Below are 16479 nucleotides of genomic sequence, written 5' to 3' on the forward strand. Positions count from 1 at the left end.
TGTTTTTTTCATACATGCGGCGCTTCCGATGCAGCGGCGCTTCCGACGAAATATTTCTTAGTAGCAGAAAAATTTGTCAATGAAAGTTATTTAAGATGGAATAATTTTCTGAGAGAAAGACTATTTAAAAAAATTAATAACGAAGTCGACGAAATATTCGCCCATATCGCGATCTGCTGCAGAACATCGCCAATTCTTAGCAAACTTTTTGGCAGCAGCCTGTAAGAAAATAAATAAACGAAATAATAATTTTAAAAAAACATCGCATAAGGAGAAAATTTAAAAGGTATGCATCTTGTATCCACCCCCAGCTTANGTAAGAACAACTTTATTTTATATAGTTTTGTTTTCTTTTTTTTTGCTGAAAGAGAAAACTTTTTTTGTTGCTTTTTTTTGCTGAAAAAGAAATTTTTTATTATAATTTAGAAATTAAAACTTTATTTTATGAAATCCATAAAAAAATTTAATTTTTTATTATACAGATATTCTAAATGGTAATCTAAAGGTCTCTTCTGAAAGGATGCTGATATACGCGGTTCATGGCCATTGCGGCGCTTACAATAACTTTTTTTTTAAAAAATTCATTTTTATCGAGGTGCGGCGCTTGTGACGAAGCGGCGCTTTCGCCGAAAAATACGGTAGTGACTTAAAATATCCTCTGTGGTAGATGAATTAGGGGTTAGTCCCCTTGCAATCAGGCTAACTGTGGGAGGGTTTTGTGGTTTTCCTCCATTTAACGCAAATGCGGGTTAGTTCCATCAAAAAGTACTCCACAAAGGCAAATTCCTCCCAATACTTGATCTTGAACTTTCCTTGTCTTCTGTATTGGGTTCGAAATTACAAGGCTATGGTGTTTGAACATTAGTAGTCGTAAACCCAAAAAATGAGTCTACTGTTCAACGACAGTTTTAAAAGGAAAATAAAATACCAATAAATATGAGTAATTTGGAATTTACTCTTAATTTAGAAAACAAATGCTTACAAAAGAAAGGACATCAAAAATTTTAAAATTTATCTCTCCTTAAGAAAATAAACATGGTGACAAACTTTGCAATAACCTTTATATGATCTAAAATTGAACTTTTATTTCTTGTATTTAAAAATTACTATTTTTCATGTCTTGTCTTCAATTTTTCTGCTGTATGTTTTTTCCAGAAATTTATATTAATTATAATTTTTTAGAGGAATCAGTATTAGATATTTAGGTAAGCTTGCTGAAATGGTTGCCAAAGCACCTCAACTTCAATACGTTCATGTATGTGTTTTCAAATTTTCTTTATTCATTTAAACAGTCTATTTAGTCTAGATTTAAATATTTCCTGATCTTAATTTCTTCCCTTTTTCTTTACATAGCAAATCATTGTGTTAGAACTCATCACCCGTAGTGCCAAGCATTTGTTTTCACTTTACATTCAAGGAGTAGAAACTATGTTTCTTTCTAATGCCGTTAGTCACTTCTTAAATTGCTTTTTATCATCGTGTACATCGCTACCTAACCCTGTTTCATCTGATGACGTGAGATATATTTTTATTTTATGTGTGTTGTATTGCATCATCGTTAATTTATTTTAAATTTGTTTTTAAAAATCTATGAATTCATAGTATCTTATTTGGTATAGATCTTTAACTTGTTCTTAAAAAGCTCAGTCTTATAAAATAACATTTATAGCAAATAAAAAAAATATTTTTTTATTACTGTTAAGAATTGTACAATTATTTATCATTGAATTTAATAATTTTTTTTTAAGTTGAAGAATCTTACTGAATTTGCACTTTTTACAAAGTTAAATAACTTTTTAAAAGCTTAATCTATTTCTCTATAGATTAAGCATTAAGATAGAGATAAGCATAATGTAGTATACATAAGTATAAGGTGTTATACAAGATATTATACAATCAAGATATGACTATACTATCAAGATAACATACATTGTTTTATGCACTTAAATTGAAGCTTTTTTAATATACATATTTTTTTTAATATTTGAGAAAGAGCTTTAAAGAACTTCTTTAAGCCTTATTGTGACATCTGTTTTTAATGTATGCCTTTATAGCCTTAAATGAAGCTTGGGCTTAGTCACCCTGTCAAGACTTTTAGTATGTGATATATTTTCTACCTTTTGCAATTGATTTTTAATTTTGCTGTCTCCCTGATATCAGTTACTTTTAAATTTTTGAGAGTTATATAAATCACGATTGTGTCTAAATATTTAATATCTGCATATAATGTATAGGAAACACCTTTATCTTATCAGTGCTATGAGTTCATACCATGCATGTTCAAAATAAAAGAATATTTTCAGGATTTATCTTTGTTTTTTTCCCTTTAAAATTTCTAACTTTTAGATTGAGCCAATCTGTAATTCTCTAACCCATCAAATGCAAATTCTTTTTTATTTGTTATTCTCTTTGCTTTCATTTTTACCAAATTGAATTCATTTTTATGTCACTTGCAATGCATTAGGAAGTTATACAATTAATTTCTTAACCAATTGCAATCCTCTCAACCTTCTGGAATGCTTAATTATGCGTTATTTAAATTTTGTTATAGCTAAAAATTATTAATTTAAAAAGATATTTTTTATTTATGGATAATATTTCATATGAGTCTAAAATTTAAATTTTGAAATTTAAAATAAAGCAGTTATGAATTGTGATTTTGTTTTTTTCTTTTTCATGCATGTTATTAAAATTCCATCTTGAGAATAGTGCAACTGAAGCTATTTTTCCTCATTGATATATATATCTAATTTTTTTCTCACAATTTTATTGTTTTGTTAATAACTTATTTGTTCAGCAGTTGCAAGTAAAGTACAAGAAGAAAGGAAAACGAAAGGGGAAACAGAATCCTTTGCGTTTTGAAGGTAAATATATTCATTTTTGTAGAAAAGATATGTCCAGAAATTCTTTTTTTTTTTTTTTTTTTTTTTTTTTTTTTTTTTTTTTTTTTTTGTGCAATTTATCAAAAATTCTGCAAAATGAACGAATCTTATGTTCAAATATTTTTAATGTTTTGTTAATAACATTGAAATTAGTTTTCTAATCTGCCAAATTTAATTTATAATCTACTTTATATTATCCCATTCTATACACACACGGCTAAAAATTATTTTAATCTAAACATGGGAGTTAAAAATAATATTTTTTTCAAAAATGAAGATAGAAGTTTTTGCCTGCCATTAGGTTGCTGAAAGTGATTGTAAAACCTAGTAATGAAGGCTCTTAAGTGCCATATTTGAACGAAATTAAGATCTTGAGCAATGATCATTTTTAACTAAACAATTTTAATTTTTCCAAAACTTAAAGAATTGCAGATCTCAGTAGGTGAGGGTGCTAAGTGACTATCTTTGAGTATTTTTGGTGGGGTATGTAAATGTATTTTTTTTAGATGTATTTTATTGTCAAATGTATTTTATTACCAACAGTCTATTTTAGAAAACCTCTGTTTTGGCAAAAAATTAAAAAGTCAAGCATGTTATATGCTGCAATGCATTTATAGATTTTAGGATTTATATATTTTATAGATTAGTAGAAATTTGTTGACAAGGAATAATGGCAAGGAATGTGTTTGAAATTTTTTTTTACCTGTTGTAATGTACTTTTGTACTTAGCCGTTAAAATATCAGAACCAACCTTTAAATTCCTCGTTTCGAAAAGCTTTAAAGTTCTTTTTCTTTAAGTTTTTTAAATAAAAATTCAGCAAGAAATTTGTCTCATAACTGTGTTGAACTCAATTTTAGTGGTTCGAGGAGGTAACCTTAAAAATTGCTAATTAGTTAGTGCAGATGATATTTTAAAATTACGAAATCAGACTCAAAAACGTACTTTGTCTGAATAAACATACTTTTTTTTCTGACTGACCCCAGAGTTGGAAAAAAACCCAACCCACTGAATTTTTTTTAGAGTTTTATGTTTTTTCAAGGTTTAAGTTTGTTATTTTAAACTTAATTAAGTTTTTGATAATTTTTTTAAAAATTATTTGTAGTCTTGCTGCATCAATAAATACCATTTATTTGAATAATGAAACTAAGCCATTAATATAACCATGATTATCAACACATTTTATTATCAATGCAATTTACTTTGATGATTTAGTAATATTTTTAGTGGTAGTAATGAAGCTAAAATATCTTTGTAGAATTTATCTATTCTGTTTTAAAAAATATGAAAAACTGCTAAATATTTAACTGAAGATCTAAATTATTTATATCCATTTCCATTGATATCCATTTTTTGCACACACAATTTTCAGGTTTTTTCACTTTGTCACAATCACCCCTGATTTTATCATGCGTTGTTTTCCTCTTTTTGTTTTTAACAAGTTGGCAGCTATGTTTTATGCTTTTTATAAATTACATAATTTCTTATTTAACTGATATTCTATTGTTTTAGATAACAACGAATGGGCTTCACTAACAACTAAAATGTTTTGGACTAATTTAAGCAATGAACTATTATCATACTATGCTTGGGAACTTCCTTACGATTCTATTGATGCCATAGTTGAGAAGTTTCAATTCAGAAAATTAACAATTTTACATTCATTTTGTGTTAAGACTGGTATCCAACTGCTGCTTAGAGAATATAATTTTGACCACAGAAATAAACCTACATTTACAGAAGATGATATTTTGAATATCTTTCCGGTTGTTAAGCACATTAACCCCAGAGTAAGTGTTGATGTCCTTTTGAAAAATGTGGCATTAAATTATAAATTATAGCAGTTTCTATACATTTAAAGTTACTTTCAAAGTTTATTTAAGTTTGTAATTTTCTTCGTATGGAAATTGTATTGCCTTTTGCTACTGTCCTCACTTTTTAATTTATGTTACTACATAATTTATGTGATTTTTAAGTAGAAAAAACTAACCGTACATATATTATTTTCTTACTGTTGTAATTCTTATTAAATTTTAACAAAATTATGCATTTAAAATTTCATATCAAAACTTTTATAATTTTGAATCTATTTATAAAACTGCCTGGAGTTTTAAAAAAATTGGAAAGAGCCATTTTTAAATTTTGTTAATACAGAGAAAAGATATTGTACTGTATTTGAAACAAAATACCTAAGTTCCCTTAAATAATAATTTAAAAAAAAAACTTTATTTTGTGAAATAATTTTTATTAAATAATAAAGTATTATGATTATAGTATTCCGATTATAGTAAAGGAAATTCTTAATTTATTATACAATAGTTAAATTTCATAATTTTTTTCTGGAATAACATGCAAATAATATTATTCATAATTTAAATCTTGTATTTTATGCTTATTTTATTTGTAATTTTTAGGCAACTGATGCATATAACTTTTATACAACGGGTCAAACAAAAATTCAACAAGGCTATTTGAAAGAAGGGTATGAACTTATAACAGAGGCCTTAAATCTACTGAATAACGTGTATGGAGCTTTACATCCTGAAATAGCACAATGTCTTCGAATGTTAGCTAGATTGAATTACATAATGGGTGACCATGCTGAGGTAAGTGCTTTTCTTGTTTAAAAATTAATGTTCTTTACATTTTGCTATAAGCTATTTCCAAGCATATTAGTAAATTATTTGAATGTGAAATGTTTTATCAGAGCCAAGTTTCTGAATAGACACTGTGTATTAATAAAACTCTCCTCTCCCTGAAATTTTTTTAAAAATCCAACTTTAATAAGTCCCTCCCCCTCAAATCTTTTAACACCAATCTGCTTGGTTCAAAGGCTTGATAACAGTGTGTCACTTAATATTTTTCAATTGTTCATTCTCAGAACTAACTCAAAATAATCTTGGTTACTCTGTTTGAAATTAGGTTATGTTTCAAAAACTTTTTTTCTACATATTTGTTGCAGTAAAAAATAAAGGAAAAATTCACAGAATAGCAGCACAATTTGATGGATGTTGTAAATAAGCATTGTTTTTTACATTAATTACTATTAACAATAGTTAACCAGAAATTTGCTATTATTACCACAGATCCAATATAAACCAAGCTGTCTTAATGAGAAATTATTTATTGGAATTATGAATTCTTTGTCAATTATCAGATTAAATACTAAATCTTGATAAATTGTCACTAATTCTTAAATAAAATACTAGTTCTTTTTATAGTTTTTATATTATGATTTAATGAAATAAAACCAATTATTTTTAATTAAAATAAAATATAAATTATTACTTTAAGAAAAATTGTTTGAAAATGAGTTAAAAATGAAATCTGTTAAAAAACTGGTTAAAAATAAAATCGCTGCACTTTTACTCAGTGCATAAGCACAAATAAGTTATATTTAAAATCCATTATCACTAAAAAGTTTGGTTATATGTTATGAATTGTTTTGAAAAATGTTAAGATTTTGAGTTTTGTTTATACTTGTTGTGACCTAGTTCTATTATTTCTCATTCAGAATAATTTTTATTGATATAGGCTATGGCATTCCAGCAAAAAGCTGTACTCATGAGTGAAAGGGTTAATGGAATCGACCATGCATATACAATCTCTGAATACGTATGTTCTTTGGTTTTAAATTTCTCTTAAGCAATGAATATCATTTAAATTTTAAGTACTGGGAAAAATTGAATTTGCATACAATTTACTTATCTTTTTAGACACACCTTGCATTATATTGTTTTGCCAACTCTCAAATAACTACAGCTTTGAAACTCCTATATCGTGCTAGATATTTGAGTTTATTAGTTTGTGGAGAAAATCATCCTGAGATGGCAGTTTTAGATGTAAGTGATAGTTTGCTATTAGAAGTTTATTATTTTTTGGACTAAACTACTTTATTTTATCTATGTTTTCTTACATTTCAGAGTAATATTGGACTAATTTTACATGCAGTTGGTGAATATGATTTATCATTAAGATTCCTAGAAAATGCCTTAAAATTAAATATTAAGTGAGTAATTTCTTATTACTAATTTTCTTGAAATTTTGACTTTGTCTCTTTTTCAAATTTTATATGGATTTTAAATGTTTAAATTCTAGTGTTTGAAAAATTTATTCTGTCTAATATTAGTTTTGATTTTTTGCTTTTTTGAAATTGTATGTACAAATACAATTCTATATGTTAATTTTTTGTAATTGAAGTTACGAGATGTAGATAACTGTTGGCTTTATTAATATTTCATTTTGGATACTATTTAATAAATATTGTCCATAAACTTTCTTAAAAATATAATGGCCACTACACTAAAACTAAATGTTCCTCTCAATTTTGAATTTATAAACCTTTGTGTTTTTTAAATCTTAAATTTTGTCTATTGAAAATTTCTATCAATATGCTAAAAATATTGATACTTTAAATATTGTTTATAGCATGCATAACAGTGAAATGCTCTAATGCTAATTTAAATTATTTTTAATAGTACCCTAAAATATGGGAGTTTTTTATTTTAAAATCATGTAGAATTGGTGCAGCTATATATGAAAATTGTGTAAGTAATTTGCTGACAAAATGACTACAAAAAACAAACTACATCATCAGGTTAATGCATTATGTATATATTTTTTTTCAAGATTTTAATCAAATAACATTGAAAATAAAGTAAATACACTTTTGTAAAATAATTGTACCATTGAAAGTAAAAATTATAAATTATTTCATATTATCATAGTGCTGTTTATTTTCAAGGTTTCATAAGGTTTGAAATTTTTTTTGGTTACAGGTAGTTTTTTTACAATGACAGTTTTTCAACATTTTTGCCTTTCACAACTCTTAGCCTTAGTCTTTTGTAATTTTAACATTTGTTTAGAACTTAAATCAAAATTGCATCTCAATTTCTTATGATCTGCATATTTTAATAAAACTATGCATTTTTAAATAAATATTTAAAATTGAAAGATTTTTTTAAAATTTGTTTCATAGGTATTTTTGATCTTAAAGGGCATTGTTAAGGATTTGTTCGATTCATTGAATTGCGGGTTATAGTAGAGATCACAATGTCTGAAGCATTTAAACTTATTTATGAATTTATTTCTATGAATATAAAATATTCTGTGACTGTATATATATCACTTCTTATAAAATAAATTGAGTTTTTTTTGTGGAATTTATTAAAAAATAATATAGCATGTATTTTGTTCTAATAGAAAAATAGACCTAATGAATGTAAAAAGGTTGAATTGCAATGTTTCAAGTGTTAATGTTTTAATACTTTATTGTTACAAACTTTCAAATTTTATAGCTATTATGGTGGCAAGAGTTTGAAAGTAGCTGTAAGCTATCACTTAGTAGCCAGGACTCAATCTTGCATGGGTGAATTTAGAGGTGCTTTGCAAAATGAAAAGGAAACATATGCTATTTATAAGCAGCAGGTAATGTTCATTTTTATTGATTTAAGCTTATTTTAAATTTTTTATTTGTATTTGCTTAGTTAATCTTGCTTTTATTGAATTTCTTTTATAAAATAGCTTGGAGAAAATCATGAGAAAACCAAAGAAAGTTCTGAATGTTTACGTCATTTAACACAGCAGGCTGTGGTATTACAAAAAAAGATGAATGAAATTTATAAAGGAAACTCGACTGCTATTCTTCCACCTATTCAAGTAAGATAATTCTCTTGCATTATAATAAAGTTCAGATTGGTATTATCTTTAAACTTTATTTTCATTTGCAATTTTTTAAACTTTTTATTTGAGAGTTTCTACAATTTATCTGCATCATATTTTTAAGAATCTGTATTAAAAATTTTGTTTTTATTTTGCAAATAAAAGCTTGATCTGTAAGAAGAATAAAATGGAAATTAATCAAGTACTTCGTTTGTTCAGTTAGCTTGGAAAAATATTTATATATGTAGGAAGCGTATTCCATACGTCATGCACACGTACATATATCATTGCGCACCTTCCCCACGCATAACATGGCGCACGCCCTTCCCTCCTCACACACATTGTATGTGATGGTAGCCGATGAGGCAGACGGCCTCTTCTAATAAGTTAAGTGTCTTGTATTTTGTGTATTGTCCAGTGTTATGTCCTATATGTGAATAAATGTTACTTAACGTAGTTCTGATGCTCCTTGCCTTTCCCCATATTTTGGGGGCTCGGCCTTCCCTCCTGCAATCCTAAGACAACAATACTCCTAGATACCTGAAGCTGTCTAAAAAAAAAATGCACCAAAGACGTTCGACATTTTATTTTGATGAATTGCATTAAGACGTTAACAAACAGATGTGTTGTGTTAAAGGCAATAAATGAAGTTCTTCTTCTGGACGATATTTGAATTCAAAAGATTAGTAATTTTGAACAGTTCCAATTTCCGCATTAATTTGTTTTGAATTGTTTAATTCTTAATCTCTGCTTATCTAATTTCGATTTGTTTAAATTTTCATTGTTAATTAATCATGGCACTAAAATTAGGAGACATCCCCCTAATCGCCAATTCCTTAAAGTACGGAACTACTCAGGCTGTTAAAGCTTTAAATTCCGTACTAGCACTCCCTGTTTTCGATAGAACATCGAGAAAAAGGATANGAGAATTACGAGCGCTTTCTCCTTCCGCGGTACGCTAGAAAAAAAAAATATTTAAAACAATTCTGTGAGAAAAAAATTTTGCAGAACCATTATTGCTTCTGCAGAAATTTTTTGTTTCTGAAGAAAATGTTTTTTTTGTTTGTTGGTAAAACAGCTTCTGTTTCTGCAGAATTTATTTTGAGAACTTTGGTTTGTAGCAAACCAAAAATTTTTATTTCCCAAATAAAAAAAATCTTTCTGCAAGAACTCAGTCGCTTTCTGCGACAATGTCGCTGTGTCGCCGTGTTTCTGCCACAGGGCTGGAAGGCGTGTGCAAAAAGTTTGGAAAAAGCATGAATCCTGTTCTGTCATCATGTATAGCAAAATGTGAAAAGTTGCAGCAATATGTTGGAAAAATTAACACCGATTTGTACATTCTCCATTACTAGGGAAATATTATTTATGAACAATGACTTTAAACAGATGAGTTTTCAACATTGTGCTCAAACTTTAAGAGTGACAGTAGTTAATAAATAGCAAGAGGGTTTTGCTATTTGTATTTAAAAAAAAAATAATGTGCCCAATTTCAAAAATTTGGTGAACATTTATCAATACAGATAAACTTTCCAGTTTATGATTACAAAGTGTTTCTACTTTATTAAGACTTTATCAATGTATTTTTTCTAAGTGTTTATGATATTTTATTCCTTGTACTCTTTTCCAGATTCAGCCACCTTCTCTAAGCAGTGTATTAGATATGCTAAATATCATAAATGGAATTTTGTTTGTCCAAATAAGGTAAATGCTATTCTTTATTTAATGATGAAACTTTAAATTATCTGTTCTGATTAAGTTCTCCTAATAACACCTGCAACAAAGCAGTGAGAGTTGTTGAATATCGTAGCATCTGCAATTTTTTATTTTAGACTTTTTCTTAAAATTTTTTTTTCCTTTTTTATCTAATTCAAAAAATTCTGGGTTGTAGGCTTTTGTTTTACAAGCAAGGGCATTTATTCCATTTTTTATGCATATGGTATAAAATATGGATTAAATTAAAACTACAGAAATTTTTCAGTATACAATTTTTATCTACCTTACCTGTGCAAAAATTGCTATTAATATGATATATCAATCCCAATAGTTTCAGTCTGATGATGGGTTTGTAGACTATAATTTCTTTTGTTTTCATTCTTGGTATAATCTACAAGTCTTACATTTCATGAAAATTGTGGGTATTTTGCTATTTTATTTAAAAAGAATCAAGGCATTAGTAAATTTGTTTTCTATTGCTGCCCTTTAAAAATATAAATCTCAGCTTACATGCGCATATTGGTGGTCTACTGGTCCGAGATCACTAAAACTCCCCTTCAACCACTTCAAAATAATAATCTGTAAAAGTAACACAGCTTTGTGTAATCACCAATCTAGGGTTACCACAGGCGACTATTTTCGACCTGAGGCAACCATGGCAACTTTTTTTTGCTTGAAAAGTCTAAAAAAACAACTATTTTCAGGAAAAGGAGACTATTGGGAGACTTTTCTGTGCTAGCAATGTTTTTTTAAGCATAAATTGGGTTGACAACCTGTGGCATATGGTAGCTTCTGAACATAATGAATTTTTTTTTTCTCTTTAAACATAAAAACATTTGGAATTGCTAATTTGAGTCATCACTTTTTAATGCTCTCAATTAGCACAGATTCCATAGTGAATCTATTTTGTTTCCCAATCGACTTTTCAACAGTTATTGCTTCAAAATTCTGCACAATTTTAAAAAACTCAATTTTTAATATATCACACTGCGTGGATTTCGAATTTAAATAATCACTTTTCACAATATATATATATATATATTTGCTAAATCAATTATTGGTTAAACTGAAATTTTTTTAGAAAAAGTATGTTTTTTTTAATGAAAAAATATATTTTTTGAATGATTTTTTAGTATTTAAAAGTATTTAATTTTGGGCAAATATATGCTAATTTTTTTTATATAAAAATTTAATGCTAGAATACTAAGGTTTATATCAAAATTATCATATTTGCCACCAACTTGACTAAATGGATCATAATAAATGACAACTAAGCCATTTATAAAAATTTTAGTCTTATTTTTTAATTATTTAGGCAATAGGCAATTTTCATAGTTTTCGGCAACTATTTTCATGCTTTAGGCTACTAAAAGCAACTATATTGTTCAATTTTTTTCGTGGCAACCCTGCCAATGCGTTATTTGATAGTTCAGCAATTCATTTGTTTAGAATGGTATAAAGATCAAGGTGTACTGGAATAATTTAACATAGCACTTTTGTGGACTTAGTTAATTTTATTCATTTTTGAGGTTTATGTTTTTATTTTGAGGTACAAAATGCTATTTTAATGAATTTAAGCACCTTCGAAAAAAATCATTGAATTAAGAAAAGGATATCCTGTATGAGAATAAATAAGTGAAAGTATTTTGAATTCATATATGTATATCGGAGTATATTATAAGTATTTTGGAATAAGTGATTGACAAATTACGAATGACTGGAATTCGATATAGAAAATAACAAAATATATTGCACAGCCTGCATTATTTAATATTGATATTTGTTTTTTTGAATTATTTGGATGATAGCTGCAATTTTGAGCATTTATTATTATTATTTTATACAAGATAAGTGTATTTTTTTATTCAATTATGAAATCAATTTGCTTTAAATAAACAAGTTTTATTCAAAATAGATTAATAAATGTGATTTAATTGTGAAGCATGAAAATGATTTCAAGTGATGTACAAATACACTTAATGTTAAATTTCAAGAGGACCAGGTATATTGTCAGTGGACCAGTATATAATGATGCGAACTGATCTAAAGGACTTGTAACATTTTTGATAAATTTTTTTTCCATGCAGTTAAATTCTATTTGTTTGTAATCTTTTTGTCTTAAGATATTTTCAAAGTCTAGTATGTAGGATAAAAAATATAGTGGCAACACCAGACTGTTAAATAAAAACTATTATATTTTCAAAAACAGCTTTATAAGCATTAGATTCCTGTTCAAAGTATTGCATTTATTGAGGTAGTTATTTTGCTGTCTAATTTAAATTAACAAAGTATTATTTAGAATTCCAAAAACTGATATTCTTTTATTTTTATTAGTCAGCAAGATATTGACAATTTTAGAGCTGAATTTGAGAAAAGGCAACTCAAGGACTCGGACTCTTCCAAACAATCTGTTGTTATTACAGATGAAAGTAACTCGAGCAACCAAATGACTGAAGAAGACTGTGCAGCAAGATAATCTGAAAACGTCCATTTTACTATGTAAAGCACAACGATTAGATTGCTTTTCTCATGGTGTGCAAGTTTATAGGAAATAGTTTTATGGAACTGTTTTTTTTATACGACAAAAAAAAAAGCGTGTAATACATCAGGGTGTATAAATAATTTGGCCCTCTTGAGTAAGCTTAATGAGAAGCAACTGCTAGGTATAATGAAAAGCAACTGTAGATGTTTATATATTTCAGTTATTTTTAAAGTTTCGTTATTTTAATCTCGCATTTGTAATTCTTAGAAAGGTGTAACTTTTCTGGTTTGTTGTATTTGTTAGTACTATAAAAATTACTGTGGCATTTTTATTGCATAAAAATTTTATTTTCACACATTATTTCTTGTTTTTAAAATATATTTAAGCAATTTTTATAAAGTAAAGTAACTTTTAGTTTGATTTGTGCTGTGAAATGTTATCGTTCTTGTACAAAGACAAATGATTATTTTTTTTTGTCGATAAAATACAAATGAATGAATTAAATATAAAACTGATTGTTAAATGCGACATTCAATCAAATTCAAATTAACAAAATCTAGTCCATGTGTTCTAAGTTTGTGTTTTATATATATTTACCAGCATTGCCTAAATAATTTTAATATTTCTGTTGGAAATTTCTCATACCTGTTAATTATAAACTTCTGAAGAATCTTATATTTTTGCACTTTTTCTAAACTAAATGAAATGCATAACATATTTTCCATTTCAGTAAAATCCGTGCTTAAGCTGTGCCAAACTATGAAAGGCTGGATAAATCATTTTTACGTAATCCTTAATTTTATTAATATTGTTGTGTATTCTTTTTATAGTAATAGATCATTTGTGAAATTAGTCACTTATACATTGGTTTATTTTTGTAGATTGTGTTTTTGAAAGTGTTTATGTAGTATTCATTTCATAGTATGGATTTTCTTTTTCATTGACCTCTTGTTTTATTTAGTTGTCATTCATTAGATGTATAATTTGTGTGATAGATTGAGGCTTAAAACGTAGGAATTGAATAGGTCTTTTATAGATTTCTTTATTTAGTTACTGGATATAAAAGTTATTTGAAATCATTAAAGTATCCTTGGAAAGAGCTTGACGCAAAGCCATTTATCAATTGAAATGTCTGATACTTTCATTTGCTGCCCCTTGCTCAATAACATCATGAATTCTTTTGAGTGTATATTAGTCTTTACATATCATTTTTTTTTTCAGTTAGCATTTTTTGTTGTTCTAATAGGTAAATTTCTGTTAATTGTGTGCAATATAAAATGTGATTATTTGTTTTTTATGAGGTTTGTTTTACTTATATAAAATTGTCCATTAGAAACATTACATTTTAGAAATTTTAAAACATTTGAAAGCAAAAATATGAATTATTTAATTATTTTATAAAAATTAAAGATCTTTTAAGATATATGTAATTTGGTTTATTCTAAGCTCTCTTTGGTAAAAATTGTGGAAATTTATATTTTTAAAAGCTTTTTTTATTATATTTTCTCTTTATAAAAATGTAAACTAACTTGGAGGATTTTTCTAAATATTAATCAATTTTTTTTATAAGATGCATTACTTTGCTCAAGTTAATGCTGTTTAGAACACTTATCTATGCATTTAAAACTAAGATCTAAAATTCTCTGTACATTTATAACCTAGATGTTTTTAATCAGAAAAACTTTTTATAAAAGTTAAAATATTTTGTAGTCATAACAGGAGACATAAATTTGTATTAGGTATAATTAGAATAACTTAATTTAAGAAATAGTTGTAGTTATTAGATTGGCACATAGATTATATTTAAGCAGAATTTAGACATTTATGCAGTTCATATTTTACTTTCTAAACAACCTCAGCAATTGTGAACCTCATACATATATTTCAGTTACAATTTGGTAGAAATATATTGGAGTTATAACAAATATAATTGTTAATTTAAGTTCTTTAAAATAGTGATTTACATTACTTAGTTTAGCTTAAATCTAGCAGTTTGATTTTCTAATAAATTAAATTTCTTTTGGACCAAAAACTTCTAACTAAAAAACTTTATGGTAAATTAATATCATAAAATTATTTTATTTTATCTGGCAAATAAAAAAGTATCTTTTTATTTCAGTGAAAAGCTCATTGTTTAATTTTTTACAGGCTTACTGAAGGTTTTTTTTAAAAATATTATGCATTATTTATATACTTAAAATTAAGCATGCATGAACTGTTGAAATTGATTTAGAAGTCTATAAACTATTTTTTTAAATTTCAATGTTTCTTTCCTGTAAAAAATACACAATACTTTTTAAATAAGCCATATAAATATTTTCATATATATACTGTGATAATTATTGTAAAAAATAATTGAATCAAAAAATAATCTAATTTGTTTGACTGTACGGAAACTTTGAGATATTACTGGAAATGTAGTACAAGATTTCTTCCTCTGTACTAGACATCACAAATGCATTCATTTAAGAAACCTCAAGGGACCTAATGTTTTACTATTGTTATAATAAAAATTGATTAATAAATATTTGTTGTGTTTCAAAATATTTCATACATCTATGAGAATTTATTAAGTACTGTTTCAAAATTAATTCATTTCTGTAAAATAAGAACTTTTTTTACACAACCACAGGTTGTAAATACTACAGACTAATTATAGTTATATATCACACAAGAATCCTAGTTAATGATTTCAAAGCAATCCAAAGGTTAAAAATTAGTACAACATTTACTCTTAGCGTAACTAACTCCTGTCATCCAACAATATCTGGGCATTTTAAATACGATTACTTTGTGACATTATTCAGAAGACTTTGGCAAATCAAGATCCTGTTATTTTGTCTGATTTCAGAAGGATAATTGTTATCAACAGTCTGAAATTTAGACAGATTTAGAAATAGTATAGACTGACTAGAAATTGTTTTACCAAACATAAACTTTTAATCTTTGGATTACTTTAAAATCATTAATTGGAATTCTTCTGAGTTATGTCCTCTCCTAATTCTGCACGCCTTAAATGAACTAAGATATTAAATCATTCATAAATGTTAACATTTTACACATGAAAGAAATATCAGTCTTACAGTAAGTAACAGACTGTGGAAAGGGACTGTGACTGAGGATTTGAATTAAGTATCAGAACATGAATCTGGAAATGAATATATTGGAGTAACTTAAATCTAGATTGGTTGTGCTTCATTTCTTTGAAAAAACAGATTTTAAATTAGTAGTGGGTATAAAAGAAGGGAACCATACAATGAGTCTAAAAATTTTACTTCATTGAAAATCTTTGTAAAAAACTGTAAATATAATGTAAATAAAACACACAAAAATTTTATGGTTGGTTGAGGGTGTAAGTGGAACTCTATGTGCAGCCTTTTTTATGTGGTGAGTTCTGATCTAACAGTAAGTGATGAAATATAGTGAAAATTACAAAAAATTTGCTATTGTTTTTTGTAATATAAAGTGAGGGCAGAAAAATTTTCAATTGATCAGAATTTAATTTAGGTTATTCAAACAAGTATAATTATAATTTCAGAAGTTTTAGCAAACTTAAAAATATTTGAAAAAGGCATGAATTGCTCGAATATTATAAGAATCAGATATATAAATAATCAGATTTTAAAACTTTGTGCAGTTTTGTCCTTAGTACAGTATGCAACTTATGCCCTAAAGCATTCTGAAACATTAATTTTTTTAGACCAACTCTGCATGGCAACACACATCTATTGTGAATGACATAC

General features: G+C 26.7%; 1 protein-coding gene across 6 annotated transcripts in view; it reads left to right on the forward strand.

Annotated features, from left to right (window-relative positions):
- LOC107442189 (clustered mitochondria protein homolog) overlaps positions 1 to 15263 on the forward strand; it is a 43469-nt gene extending 28206 nt beyond the window's left edge. For 3 of the 6 annotated variants that reach the window (XM_016055682.3, XM_016055683.4, XM_016055684.3), the window contains exons 24-35: positions 1183 to 1255; positions 1354 to 1515; positions 2798 to 2864; positions 4393 to 4670; positions 5295 to 5486; positions 6415 to 6495; positions 6597 to 6722; positions 6804 to 6889; positions 8178 to 8307; positions 8404 to 8538; positions 10169 to 10242; positions 12589 to 15263. In XM_016055682.3, the coding sequence (XP_015911168.1) occupies positions 1183 to 1255; positions 1354 to 1515; positions 2798 to 2864; positions 4393 to 4670; positions 5295 to 5486; positions 6415 to 6495; positions 6597 to 6722; positions 6804 to 6889; positions 8178 to 8307; positions 8404 to 8538; positions 10169 to 10242; positions 12589 to 12730 (1546 nt within the window). In that variant the 3' untranslated portion in view covers positions 12731 to 15263. The remainder of the gene's footprint in view (positions 1 to 1182; positions 1256 to 1353; positions 1516 to 2797; positions 2865 to 4392; positions 4671 to 5294; positions 5487 to 6414; positions 6496 to 6596; positions 6723 to 6803; positions 6890 to 8177; positions 8308 to 8403; positions 8539 to 10168; positions 10243 to 12588) is intronic. The other 3 variants (XM_016055686.3, XM_071178701.1, XM_071178702.1) reach the window with 1 other exon arrangement.
- The last annotated feature ends 1216 nt before the right edge of the window (positions 15264 to 16479 follow it).

This window comes from Parasteatoda tepidariorum, chromosome 3 (assembly GCF_043381705.1).
Source record: "Parasteatoda tepidariorum isolate YZ-2023 chromosome 3, CAS_Ptep_4.0, whole genome shotgun sequence".
In the NCBI taxonomy this organism is placed as follows: Eukaryota; Metazoa; Arthropoda; class Arachnida; order Araneae; family Theridiidae; genus Parasteatoda; species Parasteatoda tepidariorum.